Genomic DNA, 13,387 nt, shown 5'->3' with positions numbered 1-13,387 from the left:
TCTGCACCGTGGTCACCGGGCTGGACTAATAGACACTCCATCACGGTTGTCCTCTGACAAAGTCCAGTCCACCTGGGTTTGAATCCCAGCTCCTTACTGTCTGCATAAGGAGGGGGCTGTGGTCATAAAGACTGTTTTACGCAGTTCTCTGGCTCAGGCCCTCTGCTGAACCCTCACTGGGTATCATCTCTTGAGGCACATAACACAAATCACATTTTTTTTCAAAGTGACAAAACCAAGGCAGACGGAGAGTGAAGGACTTGCTGAAGCTCGCTCAGGTCGCGAGCCTGGACAGTGAAGGTCTTGCTGAGCCTGGCCCACAACATGCAGCCCAGTCTCTGCCGGCCAGTGTTGCTAGTCTCTCCATCTTACAGACGAGGTCCATAGAGGGGAGGTACGCTGTCCCAGGTCACACAGCCGATCGGGGACAGAGCTGGCATTTGATCTCATCATGTCCAGCCCCTGTTTGCAGCTGCTCTGGCCACCCCCTCCACCCCTCCATGTCAGAAGGGGCGTGTGCAGGGCAGACACCCTGGGGTGGGAGGAAACTGCTCCCCTCTTCCCACCCCAACATGTGGCCCCTGAAGGCCTTCCCCTCTCTTAGGGAACCCAGGAAACTGGGAGTGGGAGGGCCAGAGCTCAGATGCCTCCTCCCAACCCCGTATAGAAATGAAGTGATTGCCTCTGTCACACCAAGTGGCATTTGGGTTGGATCGCAGACATAATTATATCTGAGTCTTTGGGTGGGAATTGTTCCCAAGCCAGGAGGCCCTCTTTGGAAGTGGCGGCAATGGCATCTGTTTCCGACACAAGGCCCTGCCGGGGGATGAGTAACTTTTCTCGTGGAATTGCTTAAGGAACATCTAAAACGAGTCATGATCGTTCCTGCCCCCCTCCAGCACCATCAATGGCTGCCAAGAGGGGGGATCCGGCTACCTCGCCGGCATCGAAGCCCCCAGGCCTGTCCCAGACCCCCTGCCTCTGTGCAGGCTCGCCCATCTCCCCATTTCTCCTCCTTGAAAGTTCCTTCCCTCCCCTGAACCCACCCCCCATCATGGTTCCTGCAGGCATCCCCATCCCAGGCTCCAGAACACAGATGCTGTGACTTAACCATCCACCAGAGAGAGTGGTGACTTTCTTAAGGGCAGCGGCTATTTCTGATTTCGCTGAGCCCCGTGCACAGGGGCAGGGCCTCACCTGTGGCAGGCATCGGAGGGGCTGGTGGGATGAAGATGTGTGAGCGATGAGAGGAGTGAATGCATCCAGTGAGTTGAGTGTGGGGTGAGGTGAGTGGGTGAGCTAACACCCCCTGGCTCCTGACAGCCCACTACGTCTCCGAGGCCCAGTGGCCACCCACTTGGGAGGAGGTCAGGACAGGCCACCTGGACCACTGCAGTCTTGTCTTGAAATTGACCTCGCCTCTGCCGCATGGGTTCCCATGATCCCTCAGGGGCAGGCGGTCAGGTGAGCCTGGCCTGTAGACGGTAAATCAACCCAGAAGGAGAAATAGCCTATAAAATCCTCTCCCCAAACGGTGCATTTTGTATCCTGTAGTGAAAAGGGCTTTTAAATGCACTGCTCACTCAGGTGGATTTATGGGGCTGCCCCTCTCTTCTTGCCTCTCCCTCCTGCTTTGGCCTTTGGGGCTGGAGCACCCTGGGGTCCTGGTGCTCCCTGGTGGTTTGTGGTCCAGGGAGAAATAGGATAGCTCCTCTCCCTTGCCTTGATGCTCCAGGGCTAGCCCTGGCCAGCAAGGTGCCTGGGAGGGGGGCAGGGTGAGGCCATCTTACACAACAGGGCCTGAAGTTCCACCATGAGCATCCTTCCTTCAGGCAAGCTGTTGTCTCTAGAAGGCCCCCTTGTTGTCACCTGCAAATGGGTCACCAGGGAGGGGAAAGATGGCATGCCTAAGCTGGAAGGATTTAGAGATCAGCTAGGCCATCTCCTCATTTTACAGATGGGGAAACTGAGTCACAGAGAGGCTGCGTTGCTTGCTCAGAGCCTCATACTGCAGTAATGGAATGATGGAAGGACTTGAGCTCTGGGGCAGACTACCTGGGTGGAACCCAGCTCCGCCACTTCCTGGCTGTGCAATCTTATGCAAGTAGCTTAACATCTCTGAGCTTCCATTTTCTTATCTGCACATTGGGCTATGAGACTTAGGGTAAGTCATGTAAAGTTCTGATATAGTTCCTGAAGCTGAGACAGAGCTTAATAACTACATCTCGCTTACTCTTATTAATGCGGTGGAATAGTTCTTGTTACCGTTAATAGCAGAGTGGGGTTTTGAATCCAGATTTCTTGTGTCTGCGCATGGTTTTCTTGCTAGTACTGCCAGGAAGCCTCTGTTGAGAGCGTTCTCTTGCACAGAGGGGACAGAGCACAGGACAGAGACGTGCTGATGAGGGATAAGCAGTGAGTCACCCCAGGAAGACGGGCCCGGTGCCAGGACCTCAGTGATGGGGCTGGTAGGGAGGCAGAGGGAGAGAGTAGAGAGCCTGCTGCAGGGGTGTGGCTCCCGGAGGGAGCTGGTTTTCCTGAAGCCATCTGGCCTCCAGCTGGACTCGCCCTGAGGTCAGGGCTGGCTGAGGGCTTAAAGAGCGGATGAAGTGCTCTCTGGGGTGGGCTTATGAGGCCCACCAGAGGACTCATGGGGCAGTGAGTCACTCCTGGCTGCTCTGGGTTATCACATTCTTGCTTGAGACAGTAGGAATGAGTGTCTGGTTTCTGGCCACTGATGTCGCTCAGTCCTGGGCACTGGCAGGTACCAGGACAGCCTCTGTGATGTCCTCATTTCCCCCTCCCACCTTCCCAACTGCATGCCCCCTCCTCTAGACTCTCAGGGTTTCTAAGGGCCCCCCTCGACCTGGGCATCCTCTCCATTGGGGAGGGGGTGTGTAACTTGGAGGTCAGAAGACCTGTAATCACACCAGGGCCTTTGATGCCAATCAGACCTGCTGCTGTCCTACCTCAGCTCCATTGCCTGAACTGGGATTCTGCCTGGAATACCCCCTATATGGCTGCCCTGCCCCAGATGATCTCAGCAAGCCCAACCTCTGCCTCACCTTCAGTGTTTCTATTATGCCCTCAAAAGCTGCCTCCTCCAGCAAGTCCACCCAGATTGACCCCAAGTGGAATCCCTTAAAAAGCCTCTCAGAGCACATTCTCTGTCTGCCTTTCTCTTTTTTTCTTTTATATCATAAATACTTGTTCATTCATTCAGGAAGTATATATGGAATACCTGCCTGGTGTCCAGCACTGGGGACCCAGGCCATGATGGCCCCCATAATTCCGCAGGGGAGAGAGGTCTGAAACAGACATATAACTACAACTGTGATCAGTCTGCAGGGAGATCTCGTTCCATCTGACAGCATCAGGGAGGCCCCTGAGAAGGCTGAGGAGAGACTGAAAGGTGTGCAGGGCCCACTGGGCAGGGAGGCCTCTGTTCTAGGCAGTGGCAATAGCCTGTGCCAAGGCCCTGTGGCAGGAGCGCCAGTGAAGCCCCTGGGATCTGACCAGGGGGAGATCCTGAGGGGCCTCAGGCTTCACCAGGCAGCTTGGCTTTCACCCCAGGAGCCCTGGGGAACTGTGGAAGGGGGTGCAGCTGGTCCGCAGCAGGGTCTAATCTGTTTTTCCAAGGGTCCCTCTGGATGCTCTTGGAGAATGAACAGGGGAGGGTGGCAGGGTTGGAGGCAGCCAAAGCAGCCAGGAGGCTCCTGCAGATGCCTAGGAATGGCTTGGGCCACCTCTCCAGCTGGACGGAGGAGCCTTTGAGGGCAGAGAGCCAGGCTTTCTTGGGGTACAGGAAAGTGGACCAGCCTCCTTCTCCATCACAGGAGCTCTGGGTCCTAGAGATTGCTCTGTGAGCTGCTGCTCTCTATTTCCTTCTGGCTTATCGCTGGGCTGGCCCCTGGGAGCTGAGCAAAGTCTGAGCAATAAAAACAACGACAGTGACAGTGCTGATGACAGGAGCTAATATTTCTGCCATGTGCCGGGAAATGGGCTGATTTCTTTCCATGCATGATCCCATTGCCTCATTCCAACAACCTGTGGGGTGGCTACTATCTTTCCCGTTCTACAAAAGAGGAAATAGGCCCGGGCAGTTAGGTCACTGGCCTAGGGCCCACGACGTTAACACTCTGCTACCATGCCTCCTGGGGGAGGGGGAGGGAAGGTACTTGCGTTTCACCCAGGGATTCCTAAGACTTAAACAGGTGTGTCACATGGTGATGTTTCAAGCGTGGTGATGGGCAGAGGGAGAGATGTTTGGGGCAGGGGTCTCCAGCTCTCGGTAGGGGTGTGATCTTGTAAAACAACCTGCCAGCCCTCAAGGCACCCAGAAACCACACATTCAGGGAACTGTGAAGACAGTTATCAGAGTGCGAGAGAAGCAAGTAGGTTGACCTTGGAGACTGGCATAAAATGAGACCCGCCTGATTGTGGAGACTGCTGCAGGGAGCCAGTTTCTCCCCTTGGGCCCGAGGTCTGGGCTCCTGGCTCTTTGTGCTTACCCAGCCACCCTTGTGAGTGCATGTGGGCTGGTGTGTTTGGCCTGGGTGTCAGTGTAACTCTACGAGTGCCTGATGACAGCTGAGTATGTGTGTCAATTTGTGAGCCTGTCTCAGTATGTTTGTATGTTTACTTGTGTGTTTCATGGTAGTGTGTATTTATGTGTTGGTTTGTGTGCACATGCATTTGTGTGTATATCTGGTGGTGCCAGGGAGACCTGTTCTGTTCATACATGCATTTCTTTGTGACCATGCTCCCCACCATGTGCACCATGCATGTCCTTGAACTTGGGTGTGTTTCTGGCCCTGGGTATTTCTCCTGGGCTTCCCTGGTGGCTTAGATGTAAAAAATCCACCTGCAATGCGGGAGACCTGGGTTCAATCCCTGGGTTAGGGAGATCTCCTGGAGAAGGGAACAGCTACCCACTACAGTATTCTTGCCTGGAGATTTCCATGGACAGAGGAGCCTGGCGGGCTACAGTCTCCATGGGGTTGCAAAGAGTCGGACACGACTGAGCGACTAAGCACAGCACATTTCTCCACGAGAACATGTTTGAGTGTAGTTGGTGATGGACAGGGAGGCCTGGCGTGCTGCAATTCATGGGGTCGCAAAGAGTCAGACACGACTGAACGACTGAACTGAACTGAACTGATCCAGACACTGTTTTTTAATATTTACTTATTTATTTGACTGTGTCGGGTCTTAGTTGCCCCCCAGCATATGGTATCTTAGTTCCTCAACCAGGGATTGAACCTGAGTCCCCTGTATTGCAAGGTGGATTTCCAACCACTGGACCATCAGGGAAGCCCCTCTGGGTAATATTTTAATGCAAGAGTGATCCTTGAGTGTCAGGCTCCAGCCCCCTCCTGGTTCTCATGGCCCATGAATTGGTTCTCTTTGTGTGACCTGAGTAGACTGCTTTCTCTGAGTAGGGTGGAGTGTGGAGGACTTATGTTCAAAGGAGCACAGGCTTAGGGAGGGTTCTATGGGCACAGGGTGGCCTGTGAGTAGATGGCCATGGGGAAGGCACTAACTTGATCCTGCCTTAAAATTCCTCTCCGCTTTCACCTGACACAGTGTCTGACATTCCCCCATTACTGAGTCATTCCCCAACTGGGACCCTCTTTGATGAGGCATAGTTCCCAGGGGAGGCAGCCGGGGAGGCCTGGCAGCTTGCTGAGGGCAGAGCTCCCAGAACTGGGAAAAAGGGCAGGAGGAATTGTGCATCTGAAGGATTGGAGCAAAGCCACAGAATTTGCTGGCACTGTTAGTGCCAAGCATGGGAGAGCCCAGTTGTGGAAGGCAGCTGCTCTAGCTTTAGAGAATCATCAAATGTCAGCTCTAGAAAGGAGCATGGTTATCACCTAACCCAGGCCCTCGTAGTACAGATGGGAAGACTGAGGCCTGGAAAGAGGAAACCCAGGGAGCTGGGCAGTTCTGGAAGCATGCTGATGTTGCAAGAGCACTGGGTAAGGAGAAAGGGGAACCTCGGTTGGACCACGGTTCTGCCACTGCCCTGCTTGGTGTCTCTGGGAAAGTTCCTCTGGTCTCTGGGCCTCAGGTGCCTCTCTGTGTCACGTGGGCATTGGCCTGGCTGCCAGCTGTGGGCCCTCCTGGCTCTCTCCCTGTTATCTTGGAAGCAGGACTCCTTACCACCCCTCCCTTTCCTGTTTAGGTGAGTTTTTGGCATTTGCACAGAGCCTTAGAAAGAAATGGAGAGACACGCTTGTTCAGCCGGCCTCCTCCTTTGAAGGTTCTCTGTTTGGGTGCTGCCCTTAGATATGGTCACGAAGGAGAAGCTGAGCCTGGGCTGAGGGGGCGCCATGGGCTTCTGCCTCCATCCTGAGCCCTGTCGCAGGTCAGGCCCACCCATCCATCGGCAGTGACCTGGAGTTGGTTTGTTAAAGGGGAGAAGGTTCTGAAAGCTTACCTTCAGGATGCAGGACCAAATAGATGATGGAGTTGGGGGCTGCTGGAGCACCTACTGTGTGCCATGTGTGGTGCTGAGTGCTTTACGTTCAGGTGAAAAGCGGGCTGAGAGTCCAGTGATGACCCGTGACTCCCAGGTGCCCAAGTGCTGTTGCTGGAATGCAAACCCATACCACCCCCCACCCCCGCCCCGCCAGATGCTGCCTCCTGGGTGGGGATGGGTGCACCCATGAGGATGGGAGTGGGCGAGGCTCCCCTCTCTGAACCTCCAGATCCTCACCTGTGAGCTGCAGGTGACAGCCCTGCACTCAGGGAGAAGCCTACCTTCCCTTCTTTCCTCCTTTTCCCAGGCCCAGGATAGTGCCTTGGGTGTGGGGAGGAGGGGCTGAGCAGTCAACTTCTGTTCTGGCCTTTGACACTTGAGTGTGTGTGTGTGTCTGTGTGTGTGTGTGGCATGCATGTATGTGTAAGGGGATCCCTGCCCTGCACTCTTAGAGACTAGAACTCTCCTGATTATGGTCCCAGCTCGCCCATCTAACAGCTCTGGCACTCTCTGCAAGCAGCTTAAATTCTCTGAGCCTCTGCTTCCCCACTTGGAAACCCCAAACTTCCTGAATTCTGAAGCACATGTCCTCATGAAGATTCCCCATCAGAGGCATCTGGCCCTCCTAGGATCGCCTCCCTGGGATCCGGATGGGTTGTGTGAGTGCCCCGGGCAGAGTGACTTGGCAGAGCAGGAGCTCCATAACTGGTAACTTATCATCATCATCATCACATGGAATTGATTGAAATGGTGAACAAAGAAATCCCGTGTCTGGAATTCTGAAAGACCTTTGAGAAGGTCTCCCAGAACTTCCTGGAGAAGTAGAGGGCAGCTTTGGGGGACAGAGAATTGGAGTGTCAGGAATAGGGATGGGAAAGCAGCCAAGACCTTGGGTCCTGCCAGCCAGAGACCCCACGGGCCTCTCTGTCCTCCACTTGGGACTTTCTTGCCCTTTGATCATTGACATGGATGGAAGCCCAAGGGGCTTGGAACACTGACATGGATTGGTGGGAGGGTGGACATCCACATAAGCAGTGAGTTGTCACAGAGATGGGCAGAGGCTCTGAGGGCTGTCCACACCCAGTCACCAAAGGGTTGGGGGTAGTGACACCAGGCAGCAGCTGGTGCTAAAGCCCCTGGGGCCATGGCTGACTTAAGCGCATGGTAATAGGGCTGTGTTAGCAGAGGCAGAGCACCCCATCTGGGGAGGGGGCAGGCTTGGTCCCCGTGGACTGGGCAGGCCCCTCGCTGAGCTTTAGACATCAGACCCTGCGCCAGTGAATGAAAGCTGAGGCCTCCACCGGAGCAGCCCCGCCCGGCCGGGCACTTTGAACCTCAGAGTCTCTGTGAGGTTGCTTTAGAAGAAAGCGCATGTTTAAAAGAGTTCAAAACTACCAAACCGAGCCTTATTCTGTGTCTGCAGGATAATTCTGCAAGCACGTTCATTCATTCACTGGGCATGACACCAGCCCTGTCCTTGTTGTCACGTTGCTTTTAAGCTCCTCAGAGAGCCTAGAAGGACTCCCGCCTGGGGTGGTCACATACCTTCTCAGGGCAAAAACTGATGGTTGTATCGGAGCCAGCCTAGGGAATAATGATAATAAAGCTGTGTTTAGTTGCTTAATATTTACCATTTTACTGACAATAGCTTATCTCATTTAATCTTTTCCATGACCCTATAAGCAGGGTTTCCCAGGTGGTGCTAGTGGTAAAGAATGCACTTACCAATGCAGGAGACGTAATAGATGAGGGTCTGATCCCTGAGTCGGGAAGATCCCCTGGAGGAAGGTATGGCAACCCACTCCAGTATTCTTGCCTGGAGAATCCCATGGACTGAGGAGCCTGGCAGGCTATAGTCCATGGGGTCACAAAGAGTCAGACACGACTGAAGCAACTTATTACACATAGAGTAGGTATCATCCTTAACCCATTTCACAGGTAGGGACACTGAGGCTCAGAGAGGTCCACTTATTTGCCCACAGCTTATCTGAACTAGGACTTGAACACAAGTGCTGTGATAGGACTTCAGCTGGCCTGAGGGATGTGATCAGCTGGCCTGAGGGATGTGATCAGAGATGGCCTCCTGGAGAGGTAAATAAACCCAGGCTCTGGGGTGTGAAAGACTGGGGGCAGATTTTTGTCTGTCCTACTTCATCCTCCCTGCAGGCCCCACCCATTTCTCAGAGAGGTGAGGGGCCTTGCATAGCATCTTGCAGCCAGCGGTCTGCGGAGCTGGATTTGAACCCTATTTGTGGGCCTCTGGCTCCCAGCTTTCAGCCATTGGATACTGTCAGCGCAGTGAGTTTCGAGTACCATTTTTTGCTGGAAGAAGGGATGTGATTTGCCCACTGCCTCTCACTAAAGATCGACTTGGGTCTAGAACAAGATTTTCTGACTTGAAGACCAGTCAGTCCCTCTTTCTGAGTTCAAGGCTGCAACTGCTTCCAGAAATCATGTCTTGGGGCCTGCCTATGAAAGGACAAGAGAAAAGGTCATGTCTCTTCATCCAGGGCTAGTGAAGAGCCACCCTTTTCCCTTCACCCCATGCAGGAGGTCAGTAAGCACGCTGTGAGCCTGGATAGAGCAGGGAACTGGAGGCCAGAATCTTTGATTAACCTTTCTGTGTGACCTTGGGAAAGACCCTTCCCCTCTCTGGGCCTTATTCACCCTTGTAATACAGTCTTTTGGATCTGAGTCCCCTTCCAGCTGTGGCCTTCTGGGATGATGAGCATTTGTTCAACCTGCCATATGTAGAGCCCTGAGCTGGGTCCTCAACGGGATTCAAGGTCCTCCGGGGTGGACATGTGTGGTGAGGTGGGGCTTAGTGGGGACTTCTCTGATCCCTGAATAGTCACCCTCCCAGTGAATCTGAGCTCCCTGTCTTCTTCTTATTCTATATACTGCTCACCTCGTAGTGTGCATGGTCTGAGTCATTGTGTGTAGCATGTAGCAGGCTCTTGACAATGGTGAAATGAGTGAGTGGTACAGTTTGAGTCCACAAGGTTATGATCAGTTTGGGTAGGTGCCGGGGGTACATTCAGAATAGGCTTCAAAGATGACAAGTAATGCTTACCAGACGAGTATTAAGGGTTACCTTGATGGGTGAGGGTGGGAAGACAAAGTGATATGTGTCCCACTCAACCTACTAGAAGGAAGAAAACTTTTTTTTTAAACCCAGGAATAGGACGGAACTTTCCATATTGCTACATGATGAGCTACATAAATTGTGAAACATGCTCCCTGGTTCTTTGTACCACAAGAGTGTAAAAATTGTAAACTTGTCATCAGGGTGGAGAAGAAAAACCAAGAAAAACTATAAGCCCATTGGCAGAACTTGCCTGATGACAACACCTGTGAGAGAAGACACCCTCCAAGTTAGCCAGGTGCTTTCCCCTCCTCCCATACCTGGCAAGAGGCCAAGGTTGGGAGAGGCCAGAGTTTATTTGGAGATGCAAGTCCCTGCTTTCTTGCTGTGTCTCCCAGAAAGCACGCTGTTCCCCTGGCCTGCCACCATTTGTGATACGTCTGCATCATGCCTTATACTGTCTGTGGGTTACCCCTCTGGAAGAGGGTCCCTAAACCTCTAGTTGTTGAACTGCAGGTGATTAGAGTACTTTGATGGGTAATACCAGACTGTAGAAGTGAGAGGCATTTGGACTCCACTACCTGGGAAGGCCTGAATAAGATGGCATTTCAGCTGTGCCTAGAAGAATATGCAGAATTTTGACATGTGGCTACGGGAATTGGTCTTCTATGGATGGGAAAGATTGAGAGGGAAGGGAAAGTAGGGGCAGAAAGATGAGAAAAGGGAAAGCTTGAAGGAAGTGGGCAGAAGAGGGGGGTCCTATGGACATTAGGCAGGCCTGGAAGCTGTGTGTCCTTGGGTGAGTCGTTTCACCTCTCTGAGCGAGGTTCCTTCATTTGCAGAAAGTGATGTTTCTCTGTCATTTCTCTTTGTGTGGGTGACATGTGATGATGTGTGCAATCAACATTTGCCCTCATCACATCTAGGGTGCTAGGGTCAGTGAGATGGACAGACCCAGCAAGGGCATGGCCTACAGCAAATGTCCAACTCTCTCTCCAGACCAGAGAGAGCCGCCAAGCCTACCCTTTATTGTGTGATGGATGAAATGTGGTGTTCAGATTGTGTACAATATTAACTTCCAAATGAGTTAATATCCCATTCCCTCTGTCCTTATATCACCTGGAATTGAGGCTGGGGTGGGTGAGTCCCCAAAATCCCTATTGGACAACCCCACTCACAGGGAATCCCTCTTCCCTCAGTTTTCCCTTCCCTTCAACTGCCTGAATGTCCCAAGTTCAGAACACCCCAGCCTGTGTCACTTCAGCCCCCGATCTACCCCATCACCTCTAAAGCGAACACTGGTTCAACTTGCTGTACTGTTTGCTGTCTGCTCCCTGTCCCTTCCATTAGTCCTGGAGCTCTGGCGCTGGGCTCAGCTTAGGCTCAGGTCTCAGAGTCCAGCGCAGCCTGATAGATGAATGGCTACATGGGGAGCCCGGCTGAGATCTTCCATGCTCCTCCCAGGAGCTGAACCAGCCCCCCAACCCCCACCGCCCTGAGTCATGAATGGGCCAAGCAGCAGTCCCTCTAGAGAAGGTCTAGCCTCTCCCCATAGGTGGCTCCAAATCTTGAAGCCCGCAGTGTGGATACTCAGCAAACCCTTCGGCTCCTCCCTGAGCTAGATACTAGGTCACCCTGTCCCTAGGGGGGTTGCCCCTGCTGGGGTACAATGGTTTCAGGCAAAGGGCTCCACCCCGAGGACCTGTGACAGTCACCTGCGAAAGGAAAGACGTCTGAGTTAGGGGTCCAGGTGACCAGGAGCTGTGCTGGTCAGCTGTTTGTTCCCCAGACGACCCGACGCCTGCTCCTGCAGAGCCTTAGTTTCCCGCATCTGTACCAACCAGACTTAGAACATCCACCTTTCCGGTGAAGGCAATCCCGGACCAGGAGAGGGGCGTGGACTCCTCCAGGTGGGTGGGGGGTGTGACCTCGTTACTCTTAAGAGGTGAGGGGGCTGCGGCCGCGGAGGGCCCCCCGAGGGTCCCCGCCCCTATGCAGCCCCGCCCCCTCGGCCCCGGGGGCTCCCCCCGCCCCCGCGCCCGGGGGTGCTCGGGCATCCTCGGTCGCGGCCGGTGCGGCTCGGCTCGGCGTCGCCATGGCAACAGCGGCTTAGGGGGCGGGGGCGACGTGGCTGGCTGGCGGGCGGGCGGGTGGCGCGAGGTGGGCTGGGCCGCGCTGCGCGGGCCGGGCCGTCGGCGCTCGGTCGGCAGGCGGGCGGCGCGGGCCGCGAGCTGCAGGGGCCGAGCCCGAGCCCGCGCCCGCCCTCGGCCGCGCGGCCGCCCGAGCCAGGGCGCGGGTCCCGCGCGGGTCCCGGACCCGCCGCCGCGCTAACCCCGCCTCCCCTTCCCCTTCTTGTCGCCCCGCGCGCAGGGCTTCCTCAGCCGCCGCCTCAAGGGCTCCATCAAGCGCACCAAGAGCCAGCCCAAGCTGGACCGCAACCACAGCTTCCGCCACATCCTGCCGGGGTTCCGGAGCGCCGCCGCCGCCGCCGCCTCCGCCGCGGACAATGAGAGGTGAGCCCGCCGCCGGCCGGCCTCCGCGCGCCGCCGCCCCGGGATGCGCCCGGGAGGGCGCGGGGACAAAGCGAGAACCGGGACTGGGGCGCGCCGAAAGCGCGAGGGCTCCCCACGCCGCCCTCCGGCAACTTGTGGGGCCACCTCGGACCGGGGAGGAGCGACGGGAGGACCCTTCTCTCTTCCCCCGGGGGGGTGAGGACGAGGTGCCCGAACCTCGGGTCGAGGCCCGGAGGGAAGTGCCTTCCCAGAGAAGTCCTGCCTCGCTTCGCCGAGGTGGGCATTGTTTCCCGGGCGGTGCAGTGCCCGGCGCTGGGGGCTGAAGTGGCACCTCCACCCCAGGATCCATCTCCCTGCCTCTGGAGCCCTTGAGTGTCCGATACAAAAGGCATTTCGGCTGGGTTTTGCGGAGACCCAGCGGTGAGGAAAAGGGTGAACATCTGGAGGGGAGGAGCAGGGGGCTGGGTCGCTTAGGGGACACATCTGCTCTAAGTAGGGCGCGTGCTCAGCTGGGGGCTGGGGCGAGCAAGCGGACAGTGCCCGAGGCCAAGGAAGAAGGACCTCATCCTTTCCAGCCCCAGGCAGCTGCTCCCTCTCTCACCTCTCCACTCCCAGGGGTGTCTCCAATTCCCCGTTTCCTTTTCCCGAGCCAGCCTGGAGCAGGTGTGGAAATTCCAAGGGGAGGTGGCTTGTGGGGCAGAGGAGAGAGAGGAGGTGGTTTAGCCTGCCAGGAGTCACTGGCAAGAGCAGGCTTCAGCTCGCAAGGGCAAGCCATCCTGTCCACGTGCGGGGGCACTGGGCAGACACAGCCTCTCCTCTCGGGGCCCAGGTTCCCCTCCTTGAGCGTGCCAGCCCTGGCACCTTTCTGCTTGGGCACAGGCATGGTGATGGATTCTAGTGCCAGTTAGAACGTGTCCCTGCTCAGCTAAGTAGAGGTGAAGGAATGGGCAGGCACCAAGGAGCCTTTTCAGCATTCAGCCTTGTGTCTCAGGCCCCTGGCATCTGCCTCCCTTCATAGGGCTGTGCCCCTGTGTGTGATTGGTGAGTTGGCACTCCCTGTAGGGGAGGCACAGGTAGAATGAAAATGTCTCTCCCCTCCCCCTTGGTTCCAGCAGGCAGAGGAGTACAAGTTATAGCCCAACTCCTGCCCAAGGTTGACTGACTGTTTAACTGACCCCTAGCATCTTCCCGAAGAGTACCCCTTCCACCCTCCAGGAGAATTACTAGACATTTAATTTTCATCCACCGGGAGCTGCTCTCTCTAATGCATTCTAACTGCTGCCTGCGGCTGGTTTCCTGCCCCACGCT

General features: G+C 55.4%; 1 protein-coding gene across 19 annotated transcripts in view; it reads left to right on the top strand.

Moving 5' to 3' along the window:
• DAB2IP (DAB2 interacting protein) overlaps positions 1-13,387 on the top strand; it is a 208,807-nt gene that overhangs the window by 109,580 nt on the left and 85,840 nt on the right. For all 19 annotated transcript variants that reach the window (XR_014081865.1, XR_014081863.1, XR_014081864.1 and 16 more), the window contains exon 3: positions 11,937-12,079. Coding sequence is in view for 12 of the 19 variants with exons in the window: in XM_081588786.1 (XP_081444912.1) it covers positions 11,937-12,079 (143 nt within the window). In the remaining 7 variants the exon portion in view is untranslated. The remainder of the gene's footprint in view (positions 1-11,936; positions 12,080-13,387) is intronic.

Source organism: Giraffa tippelskirchi, chromosome 4 (genome assembly GCF_054371585.1).
Source record: "Giraffa tippelskirchi isolate mGirTip1 chromosome 4, T2T-mGirTip1v1.2.pri, whole genome shotgun sequence".
Taxonomy (NCBI): domain Eukaryota; kingdom Metazoa; phylum Chordata; class Mammalia; order Artiodactyla; family Giraffidae; genus Giraffa; species Giraffa tippelskirchi.
This window is presented reverse-complemented; position numbering and strand designations above follow the sequence as displayed.